Source organism: Elaeis guineensis, chromosome 2 (assembly GCF_000442705.2).
Source record: "Elaeis guineensis isolate ETL-2024a chromosome 2, EG11, whole genome shotgun sequence".
Classification (NCBI taxonomy): Eukaryota; Viridiplantae; Streptophyta; class Magnoliopsida; order Arecales; family Arecaceae; genus Elaeis; species Elaeis guineensis.
In genome coordinates this window covers 102,609,642-102,633,198 of record NC_025994.2, presented here as the reverse complement: position 1 = coordinate 102,633,198, position 23,557 = coordinate 102,609,642, and the positions used below count along the sequence as shown (strand labels likewise).

Sequence of the window (23,557 nt, the reverse complement as noted above, 5' to 3'; positions counted from 1 at the left end):
TCATAAGCATTCTCATGCTCAAAACATCCCTTTTGCATGCACTCATGCGTATTCCTAAACGATGTAATCCTGCTTATAAGATGCTTTTTTGGTTCTGCATGCAACTCCTAAATGATGTAATTTTACTTATTTTTTATTTTGTAACTTTTTAGCTCTCATGCTCAGCTTTGACGTGCAAACTCCTAAATGATGTAATTTTGCTTATAAGATCCTCTTTTACTTTGTACTATTTTAGTTCTCGCGCTTGCCTTTGATGATACTTTCCTGTTTTAAATGCAAACTAGATCAACCTAACGTAATTCATTACCCAAAAGTTTATGACATTTTATCTATCTGAAAGATTAATTAATTTATATTGTGCTTGATGATGGTCCACCTCCAATGATGGTTCCATCTAAATTTAGATGTGTTGACAGTCATAGTCAATGGCTTACTTTATCTTAACATCCAAGTCCCAAAAAGTGCCAGTTCATTAAATCGATGAAGATCTTGGCAGATGGCTTTCACGAGGAAAAAGAATTCTGGAGAATAAAAATCCAAATTCTGTGTTTTTTTTTTGGCGCATCGAGTTTTTTTTTTTGAAGAATTAATATGCAAGGAAAATTCCATACCACCGGAAAATGGCCAACGAGATTTTCGGGATTTGGGATTTGGCCGGGGACATGGATGTCATTTTATTTAGAAAGGAGCGAGACCGTAATTTCGTGCCAGGACAAGGGTAAAGGTAAAGATTAGCGTAACCTTGTTTCTATTTTCTATCATTTTATTCGGAGGGAAAACTGCGAGAAGGGCGAGAGACTTCCTCGGCTCGCCGAAAAAAGGATGGGCTGACCGGTTAGCCTCACGCACCGGTGAGAATAACCTCGACCTCGAAACCAATTAAATACCATGATATCTTATTTAACGGCCTAAGCAATAATTTAGCCAATTGTTAGTTTTTCTATGTTATAGCCAAATAATATAGCAGCTATTATTTTTACTTCCTCCTTTGCAGCCTAACATGAAAATATTTTATTTTATTTAAAATTAAGATTTAAAATTAGTGAATTATCCTTAACAATCAATATTCAAAATTATTGTGTGGAATAGTGTAATCGAGGTCAAGATCCTACGAGACATTCTAGAGTGGAAAAAGATTACTTGTTTTGGCAATTAGACCTGCAACCAAACTAAATTCAATAAATTGAAGTTTAGTATAAATAGATTTTGGTAGTAAATAAATTGGTCTGACTTGACTCATTTTTTAAATAAGTTCAATCCATGTTGAAAGTATTGATCCTTTTAACCTATTTAATATTGGATTAGGTTGGCTCGAAAATGCAAGGGTCTATTTAAAACAAAACCTGTTTAATACATTTAAACTAGGATATATTTAACTCATTTAAAACTTATTTAACTTGATTTGATCTATTTATTATATGGATTGCATGAGTCATGTTTGATTACCAATTTAACAAAGAGATGGAGTTTGATTTTGAATTTTGACCTTATTTAATAAATAGATTGGATTTATATTGACGAATCTTTAATTCTACAAATATTTAACATAACCCCACTTAACTTATTTGCCATCTCCATCAATGGTTAATATATTTTGCTATATTCTATTTGACTTGATATGACCTCAGTAAACTTAATAAAAATTTCTGATATAGTTGAAACATTCAATTCAAACCCTTTATCCTGGACTAAATTTAAACATAACTCCATCCAATTTTGTCAAACACAAATGACTTATATTTATATCTAAATTATGAACCTAAATTTAGTGAAAATCAAATTTACATTCAACCAACTCCAACTCATCTATCCTGTTAGTGAAAACAAAACCATACCATTATAAATATTCTATTGATGAAAACAAAACTTTCGCAAATCTTAAAAAATTTGACTCTATCTCTGGATATAATTGATTATTAACATTTGCAGCTAGTTGACCAGAAACTTTATATGCAATTATTTATCATGCTAGAAGTTTAACTTTTAATTCTATTTATAAATATACATAAATAGTATTGTGATGATATACATAATTATATATGAAAGCATATCATAAAGGTGTTAAAGTACTTGGCCATCAAAATTAATGTTGCTGAGACTCAATAGCTAAGTGGACATTAAGAAAAGGCCAATATAAGAAGAAATTAATGGCTAAATTAGATCTACAGCTCAGTGACGAATAAATCTAATCAAAAAACAATACGAACAAAGAGATTTCGACTATCCTTCATCTCGACATATTATACTTTATACTATATGTACCATATTAATTAACTTATCTTTTTCCATAGGTCGATTATCGAGATGAGCGCATGATGAATGATATTGATAGATAGAATATAAGATAATTGAGTGGTGTATGATCATATTATGCAAATGGTGTAGGATATAATTTTTTTTTTTTTTTTTTTGATTTGTATTTGGTGACGTTGTTTTAATCCACCACTGGGCTGATGGACCTCATTTAATTAATAATATATCTAATATAAGAGTTTTTATTTGTTACCTAATCGTATTACAACGCTGACCAGAGTTCCTGTCCGGATAGAATTAGCAAATAAACAAATTTGCTGAGCATACCGGGTGATAGAATTAGCAAATAGGGTGGGATACGGTAAGCTAAAGCAACGGTGACGGGATATCTATATTCCGCTATTTGTACCCAACGGCAACACGTCCGTCTCTTCCGCTCGTCGGCTAAACGGTGGAAAACTGAAGCCACCACCATCCATCAATTCCTCGATCAGAAAAAAAAAAAAAAAAAAAAGGAAAGAAACGAAAAAAAAACCAAGGAAATAAAAAGACGAAAGGAAACCACCACCACCTTTGGGAACTGCCTTCCTCCTCCCCCACCCCCCCCAAACACACCATCACCTGAATCCCCTCCTCTACGACGATAACGGACGCCCTTTTTATCGCTCTCTCCTCCCAGCCCTTGATCAAAGACACGTGCAATCTATCGGATCGGGCGCCCAGGTGGTCGGACGGCTGGCGATGGCGGAGGCGATGCGATGGGGTACGTGGGAGGAGCTGGTCTTAGGCGGCGCCGTGCTCCGCCACGGGGACGCGGCCTGGGACGCCGTCGCCGCCGAGGTCCAGGCCCGTACCCCCTTCCCCCACCTCTTTACCCCTCAGGTGATCGATTGATTCCCCGCTAACCCTTTCCTATCCCACCTCTTCGCTCTTCTCCTCGCCAACTTTTTTTTGATTAAAAAAAATTATCATCCTCATACCGTCCATCCGATTCTTGCCTTCTTCCTCATTTAAATCTCTCCCGTTTCTTTTTCCTTTTTGCTCTTCGAAAACAACCATTCATATCAATTTTCTCTTTTTTTTTTATTTGTTATTAACTGAATTATTTCCTCTCTTTTTTCGAAGCATTTTGCGACCGAATCTCTTCAACCTGCATTTTCCTTTTTCTATTCTTAAAAAAATAAATAAATAAATAAATATATATATATATATATATATTATATTAATCATATATATATATATATTTTAACGAAAAGGCCCTTGTTTAAAACAAGGGCGAGTTTTCTGATCCTTTAAGGGCATTTTCGTCATTGCGGAAGTCGTTGCCTTTTCCTTGAAGCTCTATTGACCTTTTCTTTATTCATCGGAAACTAATCGTCGCGAGGGTGGCCCTTGGTTTAGGACAAGGGCAAGTTTTCTGATACTTAAGGGCATTTTCGTCATTGCGGAAGTCGTGGTCTTTTCCTTGAAGCTTTATTCTATTGACCTTTTCTGTATTCCTCGGAAACTAATCGTCGCGAGGATGTTTCTGGGTGTACCGAAAGATATTGAGGACTTTCTTTTGAAATTATGTAAATCTCGATAGCTACAGTCGTATTTTCTTTTATTCGTTTGAGAGATTGTCGTACCAAACTAAGAAGGTGTATATATTTTGCATTCTGTGGGATACCGTCTGATCTTGCACAGATGGTTCTGATTAACCTAAAATTGGCCGCGGTGGTCTCTTGCAGGAATGTGAGGCCAAGTACGAGGAATTACGAGAGCGTTACTCCGGATGCGAGTAAGTGTTCAGTTATTTGCCATATATATATATATATATATATATATATCTTCTTCGCTGTAAATGCCGTTACGGATTTCTAAATATATGTTGAAGGACATACCTTATCTTCTCCGGTATAAACACCGTTCGGATACGGATTTCTAAATATGGTATGAAAGAGTTTCGAGGAAGAAGGCGGTGCCAGTTGTATGCGTGCATCCACTTGTCTCGGGATTGACGTTTCTGTACCAAATCCAGCAAATTTATGGTTTCACAGAAGAATCCGAGGCGGTTTACCCCAAAAAGAAAAAAAATTCAAATCTTCTTTATTCATTTTAGATCTTTGAAAACCAACGAAATGCTTTCTTGAAACCTTGTATTGGAAAAGCTATGCTAAACTCGAAATATGAAATTAACCTTGCTATTGCTGTAGAAGGATCCAGGGATTGCGCAATGCTCGTTTCGAGATATGTGCGAGGTTTGATACAACCCGAACATTTATTATATGTACCTTACTACAGACTTTAAACCTTTTTGAGTGGAAAACTTTCTCGTACAAGAAATGCTAATTTAATCAAAAAAAAAAAAGGAAGAAATGCTAACTACACAGCACAAACGAAGGAAAAAGGATCGTTTAATTTGCAACTCCTGAAAAATGTCAATTGTTTCGATAATTTTTCAATCTGTATGTTTGACCATAACGTACAATTTGCTTGTGTTGGTATTTCTTTAGTCCAACATTCTAGTGCATCATGCTAAATTTCTTAGCATGCAGTTGGAAGATCAATGAATTCATGTGCAATATTCAATTGCATTATTGATAACCAAAGATGAACTACCGACATTACCAATACCAGGATGAAAGACAGAAGTGTTTCAGACTTAATCAAATGAAGCAAACAATTGATGTTCTTGGTAGCATTGTTCTGACTGGCCTAATCAAAACTCTTTCGAGGAATTGCCATTTTAAGTGGTGCATTACAGAATGCCCCCTATGAGAGTTGCTGTGCTTTTGCAAGAGCACCGGTACCTATCATTGCTTACAAATGAACAAAGTCAATGAACAATATAGGTGATAGTAAGGTTTGGTGTTGAGTCTTAATAATGCTAAGAATAAATCCTACTATATAAGCTGGTTTACTATAAGTGTTTAGTTTCCTTTTGATATCATTGCTGATTTGCTGCTCTGTTTGAAGAGAGCTTCCTCATATACGTCTTCATTGCTTATATTTAATTTTGATATTCAAGAAGATGAATCTTTATCATGAGAGTGGTTATGTTTATTCTTTTTGTTGTCTTCTTGGAAGTTCCTTTTTAATCTTTGTCCTATCTTGCACGTTTAAACATGTTCTTTTTTCTTTGAAATGATATCCATACATTTAACTCATTCAAATTCCAATAAATCTATGGATCAATCCTCAATGACTATCTTAGTTTCATGCACATGGAATCTAACCTCAAGGAGTATCTTAGTTTCATGCAGAAGGAATCTAACTTTCCTTAAAGGATGAATAAGTGGCACATGTTATTTTGATTTTATTTAATACATAGGTGGTTAAAAAATAAAATATCTCCTGCAAAACAGAAGTGTGCATAAAATGTTGGTTTTAGGTTAGTTTTCTAAACCACAATAATCAAATGAATGCAAACAGGACAAGGCAACAAATGAGCATTAGTAGACAAATACAGAAGTGAAACAAGAAGCCTCATCGTATTGTAGTAGCTTTTTATAGTCTGAAACAAAAACCTGGAAAACTGAAGAATTTCAACATAACTATCAATGTAATGGAGGATATACATGGGTTTTAAATTCCTATTTGAGAAAAATTCTTTTCTATGCTTATCTATGGATATTGTAAGCCCCTTGTTCTGGTGCATACATGAGTCGTGAAAGGCCCTGTAATAGAAGTGCATATTTTTGAGTTTAAGATGCGAACAACTGGATGATAAGGAATGCTATAATCATTCTAACTCACTGGACACTTCAGATGATTGAGATTGTTTATTCAAAGAGATCGTTTTAGAGGGTTCAGCTTCATTACTGGAATATTCACTTTTTTCCAGGAAACAGATAGTGATCACATGTTCATGCTTCTTTTCAAAACATTTCACTTCTATTTTAATGTCTTCATTTTTTTTTTTTCATTTCATTTTTCAGTGCTTGGTTTGAAGAACTACGGAAGCAGAGAGTTGCTGAACTAAAACGAGAGTTGGAAAAATCAGAAGACTCTATTGGGTTGGTATTGAGTTCTTATTTATGTGAGCAAATGAAGGTGCCTGCCATCAGATGTCCGCAAGCCTTAATATATGCCTTTCTAGCTGTGTATTGCCTATTCATATGTCTAAATCTAGTAATTTCTGTGGCTCATCCCTATAATTAAGGAGTTGATGCATTATTTTTTCTTGTTAATGATGTTGAAATCTAATTGCATGTATTGGAAATACCCAGTTGGAATTAAGAGTACTGTTGAAATAAGAACAGATATTATCTAGTCTGTATTCGGTGGCTATCAAAGACATGTACTTCTATTATTGCAGTTTAATTAAATGATTTGGTTCTTGAAATCTTTGATGCAATAAGACCCAGAGATGATTAGAGATAGAAAAAGTAACATGGAAGAAACTATTTACCAATGGTTAAATGATATCATTTAATGATGGATACATCTATAGATATTTTTGCATGTTTCTCTTTTGACTCTTTCTGTTATCTAGTTATGCTTTAAATCTTTGCTTTTGTAAAAGCTTCTAATATTCTATTAGTAAGTAGCATACAATTGCAATAACTTGTTGGATTTGATTGCATTAGTTATCTACTGGGTGCTTTTATTCTTTATTTTACATATGGCTTTGATTTGGAACAGATAGCAGGATTTTAGAGAATGTGTTCTTTGGGCAAATTTTGAAACATGTTTTTTAAGAATATTTTTATAGTCCAGCACTTAATTGGGGTTTTTCTTAAAAAAAAATCGAAATAGGTCTTTGCAATCCAAGCTTGAGAGCCTTAGTGCAGAGAGACAAAGTGACTGTAATTTTGAATATGATACCAGCCAGACGGAGTCACCCTTGCCCATTGAAAATGCTGGTGATATTGATTCTTCCAGCAAGGATATATCCAAAGATGGATCATCTGCTGGTAGTTTTACTCATAAAACAGGCAGAAATTGGTCATCGGGATGCCAGATCTTAGCTTCGGTTTCATCTCAAGAGAATGATTCGAAGATGGAATTGTCTGCAGACTCTGGAAAGGACAAAGCTGGGATCAGAAACTTTGAGACTGGCCTTGGAATCTTAAAAAAGAAAAGGGGAAAGAGGAAGAGAAGGTATTGTACTATAGTCAAAGAAGTGAGTATGGGGGATAGTGAGACAGTGTGTTCAGCAGCATATATAGATAAAGAAGAGTCATCTGAAGGTTTTAAGCGGGATGTTCTACCCTTGCATGAGGAATCTGCTGCCTGTGCAAGAGGTGAAAATTCCAACATTGATCTCACAGAAATTATGAACTCAATTATGGAGCACAAGGATGTTTCAATCTTTCACTCTCGACTTGAAAGCCAGGTAAGGTGGCAAGGATATATAAAGCTCATTTTAGTATTTTTAACACCAGAAATGATCACGGTTATCATGTCCCTTCTTTAATGGATGAAGCTGTTTGCTTTGTTAAGAAGAATATGTGTAGATATATATATATATATATATATATATATATATATATATATATATATATATATATATATATATATATATATATATATATATATATATATATAATATAGGTACGTATATATGTGTATATATACATACCTACATATATATACATATATACATATGTATATGTATATATGTATACATACATATATACATATATACATATGTATATGTATATATGTATACATACATACATACATACATACATACATATATATATATATATGCTAAGAAGATTAGCTTTGGCTCTGGCTTGGCCAAATTCTCTGAATTCATGAATAATAGATGGTTAAAACAATATGATCAAGCAATAACTAGGTGTATGTAATAGTGTTTGATATAAACTTTCATGCGAGTTTCTATTTTCTGCCATCATACATGCAATAGCCATTTCGTAGTCCTATAACCACTCCAAAAGCCTTCATGTCTTGTTAGTGATATCTACGTTTTGATTTTTGAATTTTACAGAAGAGAGCCAGATACAAGAAGATGATCCGCCAACATGTTGATTTCCAAACCATAAGCTCAAGGGTCAACAATGGCTCAATCTCTTCAGCCAAGGAGCTGTATAGAGACTTGCTACTGCTCTCAAATAATGCTCGTGTCTTCTATCAAAAGAACTCACTGGAGCACAAATCTGCACTCGCCCTTCGGGATCTTGTGAGTGAATCACTAAAAAAGAGTGCTAAATATCTTTCTCAGGTCTCTGGTGATCGTGGTGTTGCACGTTCTGTTGTGTTGGGGAAATCAGGAAAACTTCTAAGCATGCAACCATGCAAGCGCAACACCAAGGGTAATTCGGTGGTTTCTGGGGAAGGAGCTGGAACTCCAACAACCGAGAATGACAAGAAAGAGTCTCATGTGGAAAAGCCAGAGGAGACCCTGGCTAGGAAGAGAAGTATCGGGTCACCAGTGAAGGGTGGCCAAAGAAGTGGCAGGAGACGACAGGAGAGCTCTGCCAAAGGAAGGAAAAGAGCTAGAAAAAGGTGATAGATATCAATGTGGGCAGGATGTTTTTGGTTTTTTTGGTTCCCTCAAAGGGATTTTCTGAAGTATACCTTTTAAAAATTTACTGTCAAAAGTTTCTTTGGCTCTTTGGATCCAGCTGGCAAATTGTATAGTGTAACCATATGGTGAAGAAGACGCTGATGTTGTACCAAAAAAAAAGAAGACACTGATGTCTCTTGTTTACAAGGAAAGCTTATTAAAATATACCATACTTGTTCCCCAGATGTGATGCAAGCTTTGCCTTTTCAGTTAAAACTTTCTAATTCATCTTTCCTCAAAAATGTAACTGATTCATGGTTGTGTTATCGTGCATCTGTGCAATGTTTCTCAAGGATGCAGATGGCATGTCATGGGCACACATACTACCATTTAAGCTGCTTTAACGTTGTTACATCCTTAAGCAAGTTTGCTAATGATTTTTTTTTTTTCTTTCTTCTATGGAAGGAAGTTTGTGGATGCTTAATTTCTTACATTTTGTTGCTGAGAGTTTAACCACACTTGTATAGACAACAATCTCATAAAAATATTGGTTCTACTGGAAGATATCTATTTGATTCTCGTTTCTCATTGAAATTCCTGATGCTAACATATCGCTTCGGATTCTTATCTGGACTCGCAAAGAAAAAGGGTTAAGAGTGGTGACATATAACCATATCCATATCCAAACTCATGAAAACGGAGGACGTTGGTGTTGCATTAATTAGATGATGGTCGGGTTTCTGTCGTTCACGTTTTCTTTGAGTTCTGAAAGCCACAAGAGCGTGGCATGTTGATGGCATCCACGAAAGCCATTTCAGCATTCACATATGATCTGTAAGTTCTATAATGAAGCGTCGGCAGATATCACAGGAAAGGAAATATGGTGCTAGAAAGGGGAAGAGATGTGCTTTGCTTAAACTTGGCATGCCTGCAGGCACGTTGATTGTATTCAGTAAAATCATTTCAATATCCATGTGATCTGTAAGTTATCTTCCACGTTCTTTGATGGAGCTTTTGTACATCTCAGAGTAGAGACGATATGTGATATTGTTCTTCCGGGTCCATATTTTTTCCTGAATGAATTTTAAAGCAAAAACCAAAACAAAAAAGAAAATTCTTGGAAACCTCACATGACATGACAGGCACGTGAGCCAAGGAGGCAGACTCCGTTGGGAGTCTGCTTCCTTCTCCGTTTTCCACCGGGAAAAGGAGTATAGGGCTCGTCGGACTCCGACGAAAACCCTTGGACTCGACCTGTAAAAGGCCCTCGAATCCTTCTCCTGTGCATCGTCTCTCAAACCTCGATCGATTGCCGGTGAAATCCACAGGATTTCCGTCGAGTATTTCCGAGAGCCACCGCGGCTTCTCGTCGGGAAAGAGGACCAAATGCCTCGCCGGAGACAAGGTACGGCCTCCTAGTTTCTTTGATACCCTCGCCGGCTGGGTGGTCGCCGAATTCCGTGAATAAGGTCTTCCCTTGTTTTTTCTTTCTTTTTTCCTCTTTTCTTCTGCCGTGCTCGGGTGTCCGAAGGCCAAAGCCGCCGAGGGAGGTTGTTGCCGTCTGGCGTCGCCGCCGTGGGGACGAGGCCGAGCCTTTTTCCCCTCCCCTGTTTCCACGAAGAAAAAGAAGAAAGAAGCGAGAAAAACAAGAAGAAAAATAAAATAATAATTTCTCTCTCTTCCCACTCTCCTCCCTTTCTCTTCTCTCTCTCCATTTTCTCTCTCTATTTTATTTATTTAAATTCTCTCTCATCACCGATTTTTTTCTTTATAAATCTTATGGATCAATAAAAAATTCAAATATTCTGAATCAATTGGCTGACCCTAATAGGATCATAAATCTAGGATGTTTAGGTATTTTTTTATAATAATTATATATAATTTTTATATTTGATCATGATTATATAAAGATGCAACTGTTTGCGCAAGAAGGTGCCAAATAGAATATTTTAATTCTGAGTTCGTAGATCAAGGAGTTCATCGATTACTATATTTAAGTCAACCATTAATAAAGATAAAAATTGTTGTGCACATGTACCTGTATATATATTTATTTTTGTATTACATAATTTTAATTTCTGATGATCGATTTTGATATATATATGATTATCGATATTACTATTTTTACTTTTTGTATTATTTATTGTTATTGATGGTTTTTCGGATGATTTAGATTGTGATGCCAACTATCAGAAATTTTGAAAGAACAAAATATTTTTTCTGACATAATTAAAATTTAATAAATTGATAATTAAAAAAAATATTCGAATTAGCCATATTAAACTTAGAAGAGCCTCGTCATGGAGAGGAACATGATATTGAAAATAATATGCCATGGATAGGAACGTGATACTGAGAATAATCCATCATGGGCAGAAATATGGTACGGAGAATAGCCCACCATGTTCAAAAACATAGTACCAAGAATAATCTTGCTATGGGTAAATACATAATATTTGAGTTTGCCACCGCAAGCTGAAGTGCAGTTATTCTTAGTTTGCCATCACGGACTAAAGCACAGATATTCTGATTTGCCATCATTGGTTGAAGCGTGGTTATTATAGACTGTCATAACAGACTGAAGCATTGTTTATGATTTACTAATTACAAGTTGAAGTGTGACCCTGATTAGTCCAAAATTTTAAAAATCACTATTGATTGATCTAAATCATGTTAATAGGACAAAGACGATAAGATGTAAAATCACAATTAAATACAAAGAGTTTTATTTAATGATATATGTATGAATATTATTTTTAAAAAAGATGGATATTTGATGGTATATTATGCATGTTATTATATATCAATATTGAGTTATATTGGATACTCAACATAAGATTGTATCTTACATTTTTTTGTGATACTGTTTATATATTATTTTTTAATTATTATTATATTACTATGAATGTATGAAAATTTTTACTAGACTGTAAAGCTTATCATCTCTCTTCTTTTATTTTTGTTAGATTTACAGTAGACTTGTACTTAACTAAGATTAGAATCATGATTTAAAATGATTGATTAGATAGAGTATCATCAATAATAATTGGATGATCGAATTTTATAAATAGTATAAAATTCGATATTAATTAATATGAATATTTATTATGAGTTGAGATCAATAAAGTTTCTTAGATTTTGAGATTATAATGAATTTTAAAGTTCTGAATATTTTTTTAAAAGTTCTTACTCTAAAAAATATATGGTCATTGCATATCCAATCTAAATATTGGATTCTGAGTATGATAGATATGGTATTAAAAATGGGAGGAGAAGCGCTTTACTTAAACTTAGCATGCTTATGGAATATGTGCATATCAATGGAGTTGTGTTTTACTCGTGACCATATTTATATAGATTTTTTTTTTTGGTTGGATCAGCTGCTTTACGAAGCTCTCGTCTAAATACAACCACCCGCATTAGTCAATAAAAATGTCTTGGAATTTGGCCTGGTAAATAAACAGTCTCTCACATTTCTAATGCCATATGTTCTGCCACGTTTGATGCCCCCCCATCATACATCTTATTGACCACCCAAAGGATGTGTCAAACGGTGATGAAATGATGCCCGATCCAAATCTCTAAATATCTATTATTAGAGGATGATTTGATCTCTGATTTTGTGAATCTATAGGAATCTAAGAGATGATTGTCTTTGAGTCCCCCTCTGAGAGAGAATATAATCCTTCTGTAAAATAGCAATAGCATAGGCCAAACCATCCCATGTTTTATGCAATTTTCAATTAAATATATATCTTAGGAGTCTATCTTTCAGTTCTTATATATATATATATATATAATATCAAAATATCTAGATACAAAATTTTGCAAAAAAAAAAAAGTAAAGCTCTAGGCGGTCCTCTTTGCTTCATCTATTTTAGCATAATTTTATTACTATTTTAATAATTTTTTTAATTTTCATAAATTTAAAATTCTTTAAGAATGATCTTGATCCAATGCCACCACCACTCAGAGTAAAAAGGAAAAAGAGAAAAGCCAACCATTTTTTCAGTTGTGAGTTAATACATAATATCATGGTTGTTTTTTCCTTCCAATTTCAGCAACATGCATGGTCAAATTGTTTCTTGGAAGGATTTAGGGGTACAAAGACTCAATTGGTTTACGGAGCAAATATTGGATGACCCATGAAATAACGGCCCCCTTACTTTACCAAAAAAAAAAAAAAGCGCCCCCCTAAGCAGGTACCGTAGCCGTGTGCCTTTAGTGGTGATTGTGTCTAGAATATCTATCGCAACGGGACTCCCACAGAACGTACATGAACAATTCCCTTTTCAGGTGGCAAGGGAGGATCGGTGTAACTCACGAATTTATTGCACCCGCGGCTGATTGGCTGACAGTGAACTTGCCAAATCAGGATTTATTAGCATATCATAGTTTTTTCCCTAAGATATGTTAGATGATTTTATAAGTAGCCAATTCACAACCCCCTCTTTCACTTAATTTCTTGTCCTTCATTCTTAGTGCACGTTTTATTTATTTTTTTCTTCGTTCTATCCTCTCTTCTGCGAGGGTCTTTTTGATATGATCGATTCATATTATTACTGAATTGTAATTACTTCTTACCATCTTTTACATCAGATTAATTAATCTTATAAGCAAATTTAGATTTATCTATTTGCATTTGGATCTATAATAAGTTATTATAACCCCCTACAAAATCTATATCGCCGATAAGCAGCATTAGCTTGTTGCAAATATATGAAATTGTGCTCCAGACAGGTCCATAAATATTTTGATATACTAAGATTCAATTTGCCTTGGTGGGATTCCCAATGTCCTGTTGAGTTAATCTCTTGGTTTGACCTCAAATCACGTCTGGACATAAAGTTAATATTTCCACCATACGTGACACCAACGGCAGGACCCTTTTCCCTCCACCGCTGCAAGATCCAAAGTGGTTCCACTTGTCCCTGTTATCGTGTCGGCCGCTGAACAGTTTCAAATTTTTTTCTCTTTCTTTGAAGCAAAATGCCAACTGGCTTCCCGACTGGGGTGGTAGCGATCGGTTGCCTACTTATTTTTTAATGCATCAATTTGAAACCAAGGGAGGGATATTTGAAACATTTATTAAGAAAAGGAAACATGTCCAATCGAGTGTATCGGGCGGCCGATATTTCAGGATCTATCAGCCCGAATGCTTAGGCGACCGAGATCTCGATGCGGGGCCCACGGTGCCTAAATGAACAAGAGGACTTTAAAATAATCGGCAGAGCGCCACCCGTCCGCAGCGCGAGCTCTCGCAAAACGCCCTCGGCAGACAACGCTAAAACCAAGAGCAGCAAACCAAGAAAAAAACAAAGGAACAGGGAAATCGAGAAACCAAAAAAAAAAAAAAAAAACCCTCCTTCCTTCCTTTCTCTTTTGCGTTTCAAGTTGTCGCCCGACCGCCCGGATCCGTCGGAGATCGGGAGCCGTTGGCTAGGGAGAGCAGCTCGTACGCCGGAGGATGACGCGGGCCGCCGGATTTCCGCCGTAGCTTTTCGAATCTCTTGTCGGGAGCTCAAGTTTCAACTATTTCTCCTCTTTTTTTTTTTTTAAATTTTAGGTAATTTCCGGACTTTTTGGGATCTATTTCAGTTAAGTTTGAGCCCTTTTAAGTGGATTTAGGTTGTTTTTAGTTTCACGGGGATCGTGTCGTTTGGTCTTTCTGATTCGGGTTGCTATTCGAGAATGACGGTCATGGTTGGATTAATATTTACGCTGCCAAACTGAGCAATGCCCCCTTTTTTGTTATTTCGACCGGAGTCGAGATTGTGGGGATTTCTTGGCCTGGAAAGGACACGGAACCGTTGGAAAGATTCGGTTTTGGGTGACAAAATCTATTTTCGTTTTTTTGCACGGACGTCCATTGGGCTCCATTTCATCGGTCTGGTTTCGTGTTAGCGAAAGCACGCAGTTGGAACTTTGCTTTTTTGGATTTTATCTGCATAGTGGCAGCAAAATATATGCTTTGGGATTCTACCACCACGACATTGTCAGGTTTCCCTTTTCAAAGAAGAGTTGTTTTTTTTTTTTTTTTTTTTTTTAATTTAATGTATGTTTCTTTTACTACCTTATATATGTGGATCCGTTTTTTCTCTTTGGTTAGAAAAAATTGGGATCTTTTTATTTGCTTCATAAGTTCGCTTTCATGATTGATGTATTCGGATTAATGGGTTTGGAGACGTTGTTAAATTCCGTTTCTTTAATTCCCGTTTTGGTTTGTTTCTGTGGAGAGAAGTACAGATTTGTTAGCAGATTCGTTGCTTCAAGTGGATACTGAAATTGCCGGTAAATCTGGAAACGAAACAAGTGGCGATGTGTTTATAAAAAGTGGTCCTTTTGTCAGTGGAGGCCGGTGGTTCTATTCAACAGTTGGCTTTTCCCCGTAGATCCTTAGTAAACCTGAAGTACTTTGGATTTTATTTCTCTATGAGTCACTTGGTGTCTTCTCTGGGCGCCTATGTTGAAAATGACCTTTTCGCTTCTTTTCCCTTTTCTTTCTCATATGTTTTCCTGATGGACACTTTTCACAATTCCAAGCATGGGCCATCAATTCTTTTTGTTATACGAGTTCAGTTACCATGTTTCTTGTGTCGTTATTAAGTGTCATAGACTCATAATGGTAATCTTTAGTTATATTAAAATTTTTGGCAATATATATTTGCCAGTTTGAGGGGATTGCACCTATTTCAACTTCCATGTAAGGCACGTTTCATGCTCATTGCATTTGGATTTGATTTCTAGTGGATGGTTCTTCTTGTAAGGATGGCATAAACTACTCAAATGGAACTAATTATTTATTTTCACCCCATGTTCTCTTATAAATGTCTGTTATGTCTGCATCATACTATTTTCTTGAGAACTAATATCAACTATTGATTTTTTAGCCGGCATGGTTTTGCCTTTTGAAGGTTGCGGTATATGGTCGATTTATAAGAATCTTATGGGATAAGGTTAGTTTCTAAATGATGTCAATGTGAAAGCATAACCATCAGGCATAAGTTTAGTATGGGGTATCGAAGATTTAATTTTTACAGTATGCTAAATTCAGGAAATGCCAGAGGAAGATGAAACAGAAACTATACCTGTCGGTTCTGTGTGTAGTTATGTTATGCATCTTCTATACGACGACAAACTTTCAATATCAACAGACCGAGGTACTTTTTTGTGAACATTTTTTTGCTCCTTTTTGTATATTTTTATATGGTTGCTGAACATATTTTGTTAAATGTGCAGTTTGAAGCAAGATCACGCCCTTTTGATTCTGATTTAATGACGGTATCAACAGTTCCTTGCCATTTTAAATTCACTGCTGTCTTTATGGGCAAGAGCAGGCAATGACCCTTTGGTCATGGTCTCTGTTAACTCGTGTTTTTTCATTCTTAAATATCTAAGCATGCCAATAAATGCAAATTAATGCTCACTTAAGCTATCCGAATTGACACTTACAGGCATATACAAATATATGTTGTGTATCATAAAGCTGCATTCTTTTGAAAATTTAATTGTCTTGCAAACCAAACACTTTGTTACTAAGTATTCTATATTTCTCTAATTCAGGAATCCTACATGACCACCTCAAGGATTGGCTACTTACCCCGTGGTATAGTGCACTCAAATTCTGACATGGAATTAAAGCCCCTGTGGGTCACAAAAAATTCAGAGAGCAAGGTTAGTACTGGCTGCAATGATTCATTGCTACTTGATTCTGTCCACCTTTCTGCCTGTTCCTAATTCCATTTGTTCTTTCTTTAGTCTTAAGGATGATTTAGTTTATTGCCTTTCCGGTTTACAAATCATTATCTATCCTCTGGTATAAAGTTGTTACTTTAAGGCAGCGAAACAATAAAGAAAATAAATTACTCCTACCCAGCTATCTGCTGTTGGCCATAAAAACTGCTTTGCTCCTATGCATGGGGATTCTCTCCATCATATGGAGCATTTTGAGATATCTTTATTACTTTTAGACCTCCAATTAAAGGACATCCTTAAACTCTAGGTGATACTTCTTTTTTCATCATCTTATACCAAGTTTTTCAATTCGCAGCACACTCAATTTCTAAATTGGTGCCATGACCTTGGTAGTGTTTTATTAGATTAACCTCCTATAAGTGTGAAATTCTAGCTCTCTTTGATACAGACTAATTAAGTACAAGATTTCACATATCCTTCACAATGGCAGTATTTATGTAAGAACATTTTTCTTCAATAGCACAATTGGTTTGGTAAGTTATAATTTTTATGATCCTTAGGCGGTATTTATATGAGAACAGTTTTCTTCCATAGTGCTATTGGTTTGGTAAGTCATAATTTTTATGATCCTTGGGGTAATGTTTGCAGGAGCCTGATCAGAGTCATCAGAACTTACTTGGAATTCCTGTTGGCATAAAGCAGAAGAAAAACGTGGATGCCATTGTCTCGAAGGTATTATCACACTTTTGTTGTGTGTGTTTTTGCATGTTCAATTCATCTTCTAATTTCAGGGCATGCAGTTTCTTCCAGAGAATTTTACAGTTATACTGTTCCACTATGATGGGAATGTTGATGGATGGCATGATCTCCATTGGAGTAATAGCCTTATCCATATAGCTGCTCCTAACCAAACAAAATGGTGAGGTTTCAAGGTGCTAGGATTCTATTCATTACAAAATGCGAAAAAATTTATATATCATAAGTTTGAATACAACTTTTTAGTTTATCTGTGCCAGAATTTTTTTGCTCAACATCAATACTACTGTGATTTAACGCAACTTTTCAGCTGCATTTCAGGTGGTTCGCAAAACGCTTCTTGCACCCAGATGTTGTCTCCATATATGATTATATATTTCTTTGGGATGAAGATCTTGGTGTAGAAAATTTCCACCCTGGAAGGTATGTTTTATTGCATGAACATAAAAATTTAGATTTTCTGATCCAGCGGGAACATGATATATTCAAAGAGCACCCCCCCTCCCCCTCCTTTCTGTTCTAATTATATTAAAATCTGTGAGGAAAGTGGAAGGATTCAAGTGACAAAAGTACTGAATCTTGGTGTTCCTGTTTTGTCTGTCTTCTAATCTATTTTGCATGGATGTTGTGTCAAGGAACAAGAATGAGGGTTAGGTCATGGGTGCTAGCATGAGTCGTCAACAGTTTGAGGTGATCATGATTGCAGCCATGGTTGGGAGTTGGCTTACATGTGAGAGACTCATAATGTTGTGCCATTTGGATGCCCAAGACCTAATCCTAACCAAATGATTATGTCAGTATAGGAAGCAAGAAAAAGCTCCATGTCTGCACATAATATGTGTGCTTGTGCGAATCTGATTTTTTTTGCTTTATTAAATATTGTTGTTTCTTAAGATGGTTTCCCTTCTAGGTACCTACAAATTATGAAATCAGAAGGACTGGAGATCTCACAACCAGCATTAGACCCCAAGCTGTCTGAAATACATCACCGAATAACCATTCGTCGAAAGAAAGGGAAGGTCCACAGGTAAAGGGCTGTAAGGCTTTTGGTGTGTGATGGTCAATATAATCATTTCTAGCACTGAAATTAATTGTTATGTTTTTGTAGGAGAGTTCATGGTACTCGAGGCAGTGGATATTGTTCAAATGCTAGTGAGGGCCCCCCATGTACTGGGTATGCTTGTTTTAGTAATGTACTTAAGTAATATCTTGTTCAGTCTATTATCTGTCTTTGCTGAGCGGTCCATTGTCATGAATGACAAGTTATTTAGAAGCACCACTCATAGGCTAGGGTTGCTATAGTTACTGTTCTAGAAGGAAATTGTGAACCCTTCATAATAAGCCTTATATAAATGTGGTCAACTATATAGATGATGTATGATCCATAAAAGTTTGAGATAATTAATCAATATCAAAATCCTAGATTTGGCATTGAGGACAAGACAGAGCCTGCTGTAAAACCTTAAATGCCTATTGGCGGGTAGGAAGATCAACCTATAAGCTTTTTGGTACATGCTTCTGCAACATGGATAAATCTCCCAATATCTGTATATTTGGAAGGAGTTGAAGTGAAATTTAATGTTTTCATCAAAAGACTACCTCTTTTCATGATTTCTAACATGTTTTTCAGATGGGTAGAGGGCATGGCACCAGTATTTTCAAGAGCTGCCTGGCGTTGTGCATGGTATCTCATCCAGGTAAGGTTTAATGTTCTTGGTCTGCCTCAAGGCTTGCAAGAAAATTACTTTGTAGTCATTATTGGTCATTCGATATTTTCTTCCATTTTGCACAAATGATTTGTGCTCGTGGTTTTTTTTGAAATGGAGCTTCAGGTATTTTGCTAACTACTTCTTAAATATTTAGCATTGAAGTTAACAGGCATAAAATCAATAACAGGCCATTCAGATTGAAGATTCATCTTGATGAGCTTGATCTACAGGCCTTAAAACCTTAATAGCAAAAAAATGTGTTTTCAGCATCCTATTTGTGAATTGTTTGAATGCAATTTGACTTTTAATGATATGTTACATATTCTGTTAATGTACATGGTTAAGAATCATCTAAACCTATTGAATTCTGATTCACGCATCTTTTAAGATACATAGATCATGATCAAAGTAGATTTTCAGATTTTGTGTTAGTATAGATATTCATATAGCAGCATTATCCTTGCCTTCCATGTTTAGGCTTACTTGATGCATAGGCATGACATACATTGTTGACCCTTTCCCTAATAGTTTATGCTTTTGAGATCTAATGGTAAGTTAACATGATATCAGAGCTAAAGATCATGGGTTCAAATCCCTGTATAGGCCAATTTTACCTGTTTATTTTCTTGAGTCCTTTTTTCTCTTGACTCATTCCTGGTTGAGTCATTCTTGACTCTTTCATACCTTCACATGCATCATCTGGGCTGCCTGTGAGGTGGGAGTGTTAAGGCATGATGTATGCTGTTGCCCCCTTACCTAACAGCTTAAGCTTTTAAGTCTGGTGGTTAGTTAACAGTGTGAAATGAAAATTTGGATGCCTTTGGGGAGGCATTACATTAATTGGGAAATATTAAAAGCAGAAATAATCGATTATGCTACCAATTAATTTTGATTTTATTAGGGTGGTAACTGATATTGGTACTTTTTATTGGACAGAATGATCTGATTCATGGATGGGGCATGGATATGAAACTCGGGTATTGTGCTCAGGTTAGAGTTCTAAACTTTTTTTGATGAGTTAGTGGCCATGTTTGCTTCTGCTTTGTGGTGAATGATGATTTCTTACTCACATGCTTAATAAGGGTATAATAGAAAGACTGACCTCCAGGAAGTGCAGATTTGCATGCGGTAGTGCCAGCTATTTCTTAAAGTTTATTTTCTCATATTACAAGATTTAAAATTTGTTTGAGAGTTTTATGTAGTAATTACTGAAAATTGTCCAATAATATGCGATATGACTTTCTATCAAATTATATACTGTTCTAAGATATCAGGCTGACTATGATATCCTTGTCTGGGATAGCCTAGGCCTAGCTTTCTTCTGAGTTAATATGTTGTATCTCATATACCCAGGGAGTACAGAATATCCAGTCTTTCCTCATTGTCTTGTCTTCATTTCTTGACAACACTTTTGTGACTCCAGGACAATTTAGTTCAAGTTTAAATCCACCATGCAAGTACTTTATACACTATTTCAATAGATCCAAAAAAAAAAGATCAACATTTTTATATTCCGTTTTCTGCAAATGATCAACTAAAGGCATTTCTTTGTGTTTAGAAAAACTTTTTTGGAATTGCTACAAGTTATGTTTCAATACTTATACAAATGCATCATCATCTTGTCTATATTTGAATTTAAAATTCTTCTATGTTTTTGTAGGGTGACCGAACTAAGAAGGTGGGAGTGATAGATAGTGAATATATTGTCCATCAAGGTGTAGAGACATTGGGAGGGTCCTCAAATGAAAAGGTCAGTGGATATCTGCTTCATTTTTTCATTGAAATCAATGTTTTATAATATATTCCATCTTTGGCTTGACAACTTGAGTAGACAGAGAGAGAGAGAGAGAGAGAGAGAGAGAGAGAGAGGGAGGGGGGGGGGGATGGCTACATTTGATTCAATCAAATCATGTTCTGGTCAGAATATAGCTGTAATAGTCAAGCTTCTAAAGACTGTTACAATGTAAAATTATAACGTTCATATTTGGTTCAATCAAATCATATCCTGATTAGAATATAGCTCTAATACTAAAGCTCTTTTTTTGACTGCTATAGTGTAAGTTTACATTCATTGCATGGGCATAATCATGAAATTATATTACTAGAGCATATGAATATGATGCTTAGCTACAAATGTTTGGCTTTAAACAGTTTTTGTAAAACCATAAGTGTGAAAATCCTTAGGCTACAAAATGGCATGATTCCACTTTTTAAGGCTGTGGGAGAAGCTAACTCAAATTATTATGATTAGGCGTGAATTTAGATTTTTGATGGCATGGAGATTTACAGGGTGTATGGTAAAGAATGAATATGTAGGTCTTAAGTTGGACTGATTGATGGAGGTTTTCAACTGAAAGGTTCATTACTTTGCCAACATGCCATAAAAATTGGAAGCATGCTTATTGTGAGAATGAAATGCAGCGTGAAACCAAATGATACATCTTAGATGTCCGTATCAAGATTTCTTTATGATTGTAGTCTAGAAGATTATAAGTCATTTTGATGCAACATATGATCTCCCTATTGGCTAAATGTATCGTCACAATCAACATATATCTGGAGAAGATTCTTATCAAGGGGCTTTATGTCATCCTGGTTCAGATTCGTATATTATGTAACTTAGTTCTGGATATGAGTAAAATTGAATCTTTCCCCTTCTGTAAATGGTTGTTGAGCTTCTCAGATCACTGGCTATGTATGTTCCAGTCCAGCAACATTACTTTGTTTACTGACTAAACTTCTGCAATTCTAATTATGTCTATCTTGCATTCTCTTCAAATAAATCATTATCCAGTGACTGATTAATTTGTCGATACTTGTGCCTTGGTCTCTCTCTCTCTCTCTCTCTGCTCGTCTTTACACTTTATCCTTTGTCCATATTTCAACATCTTAGCATATGTTTGCTTCTCAATGTCAGAAAGCTGTTCGCCGGACTTCTGGCCGATCTAAACGGTTGCTTCCTAAGGCTACTTTGCAGGTATAGCATTGGCAGTAGCTGTAAATCTCTCTTATATCTGTTCCTCTGGTTTGCAAGTCATTTTCAGAATTTCTTTGTACTCTGCAGATGCGGGGAAGGACCCCATTTGATGCTCGGATTGAGGTAAGTGCAGTGAATTCTCTGTTTAATGTATATACTACTTATTCCTCTTTGCTCAAACTATGCACCCCCTTCCCCTACCCACATAGAAAGCAGAGGTCAGCTTTATCATGACCCAACATTACCTAGCAGCAATCAAAAATATGGCTGTTTGATGAGACTGTTCAAAGGCATCAAAACTGCCCTTTTTCCCTTGAAATTATTTTGCCTACGGCACAACCTCCTTGATACCTCATGGTGCAGTCATCTCGATGACATATTGCTTCAGAGCAATCATTCATTCTTTCATATGTGTTTACTACCATTTCTGATTCTGAATCGCCTTGATCATTTCTGCTGGCTCTTTTTGTTTATCAGATTAGGAGACAGGCAAAATCAGAGCTCCAAAATTTCCAGGAACGCTGGGATCAGGCTGCAAAAGAAGACAAGGATTGGGTCGATCCCTTTCGGACTCATTAGAAGATCCCTGAACCACGGCCGTTAGGACATTTTTTTCTCCGTGTTTTAATTAGATCATACATTCTAAAGTTCTTTAGATGTATAAAAATATTTGTTCATTTTTTAGCGAGTCTTTTTTTTTTTTTTTTTTTTTGAATCCTTTCAGATCGGTGTAGTGAAGTTTCAGATCAGTGTATCGAAGAATTTTCCATTGTTAGAATTTTTTTTTAAAATATGAATTCAATGGAGGACAAATGCAAAATGTCCCATGTGATTTGTGAAGCTTATCTGCCCAAGAACTGACAGACACTTGACAGTGTATTTCCAACCAGACCATTGGTATCTCCACGTAAACTTGATCAAGTACGTGACCATGGGCTGGTTGGTTCCTTGTCCACTCTCACATTGACATTGCTTCCAAGGACTGCACCATGGTTTCCGGCTTGACGTGCTATCTTGTACGTGCTTCGGGTATACCTTGGGAGGATCAGGATGGGAATGTCATGCGATAGATTTTTGATGGAACGGTTGCTCGATAGGCATGATGCGTTTAACATTCTTTTTCTTGTTAATATATGAGAGAACACCTTAGGATGTCTTGTGCATCTTCTAATAATTTGGGCCCTTAAGGGCTTGTTTGTATATTTTTAATGGATTGAGCTGAAAATCTTATAGATTCGTAGATTGGGCCATTCATTTAAACAAGGGCTTGTAATGATTAAATATTATTCAGCTTAAATCTTGTTGAAAGAAAAACCATCATGGGTCTTCATATTTTTGCAGTCCAAAGGATAATAAGATCTAGCTTGGATTTGGACATGTCTTTAGAAAATACAAGATAAATCGGCTAATAAATTCTGTTTCTACAAAATTTTTGTCTAATTCTATAGAAATATACAAATAGGCTCTAAATGATCGAGACATTCCCTTAATATGGAGTCTTGCATGTGGAAGTTCTGTACATGGTATTGTACGTACAGCTGATTTTAGTTCAATCATAATCTGAGGTCAGGGAAGAGAGTTAAAAAGGAAAATGAAAAAAAAAAAAGGGAAGGAAAAAAAGTTTCATTATAATGCAAGGGGAGGGAAGAATGTAAAAAGAAAAGAAAAAAAAAGAAAAAAAAAAAAGGAAGAATAAGAAAGAGCTCAAAT

At 35.7% G+C, this 23,557-nt stretch overlaps 2 protein-coding genes across 5 annotated transcripts; both read left to right on the top strand.

The window, feature by feature from the left end:
- Positions 1-2,711: 2,711 nt before the first annotated feature.
- LOC105032590 (uncharacterized) lies at positions 2,712-8,953 on the top strand. Its single transcript, XM_010907072.4, has 5 exons — positions 2,712-3,135; positions 3,984-4,033; positions 6,174-6,251; positions 6,994-7,573; positions 8,192-8,953. The coding sequence occupies exons 1-5, from the start codon at positions 2,995-2,997 to the stop codon at positions 8,711-8,713; spliced, it is 1,371 nt and encodes a 456-aa protein (XP_010905374.1). The 5' UTR covers positions 2,712-2,994; the 3' UTR covers positions 8,714-8,953.
- A 1,051-nt stretch (positions 8,954-10,004) lies between these two features.
- On the top strand, positions 10,005-22,638 carry LOC105032557 (uncharacterized). 4 transcript variants are annotated; one of them, XM_010907050.3, is made up of 16 exons: positions 10,005-10,115; positions 15,625-15,666; positions 15,765-15,870; positions 15,950-15,991; positions 16,274-16,384; positions 17,054-17,137; positions 17,206-17,324; positions 17,483-17,584; positions 18,072-18,188; positions 18,270-18,335; positions 18,792-18,858; positions 19,807-19,860; positions 20,531-20,620; positions 21,788-21,847; positions 21,935-21,970; positions 22,325-22,638. In XM_010907050.3, exons 3-16 carry the CDS (start codon positions 15,781-15,783, stop codon positions 22,424-22,426), a joined length of 1,140 nt encoding a protein of 379 aa, XP_010905352.1. In that variant the 5' UTR covers positions 10,005-10,115; positions 15,625-15,666; positions 15,765-15,780; the 3' UTR covers positions 22,427-22,638. The 4 variants fall into 4 exon arrangements, with proteins under 4 accessions (XP_010905352.1, XP_073108520.1, XP_073108518.1 ...); XM_073252419.1 differs by lacking the exon at positions 10,005-10,115 and having other exon boundaries at positions 14,774-15,666; XM_073252417.1 differs by lacking the exon at positions 10,005-10,115 and having other exon boundaries at positions 15,504-15,666; positions 17,197-17,324.
- The last annotated feature ends 919 nt before the right edge of the window (positions 22,639-23,557 follow it).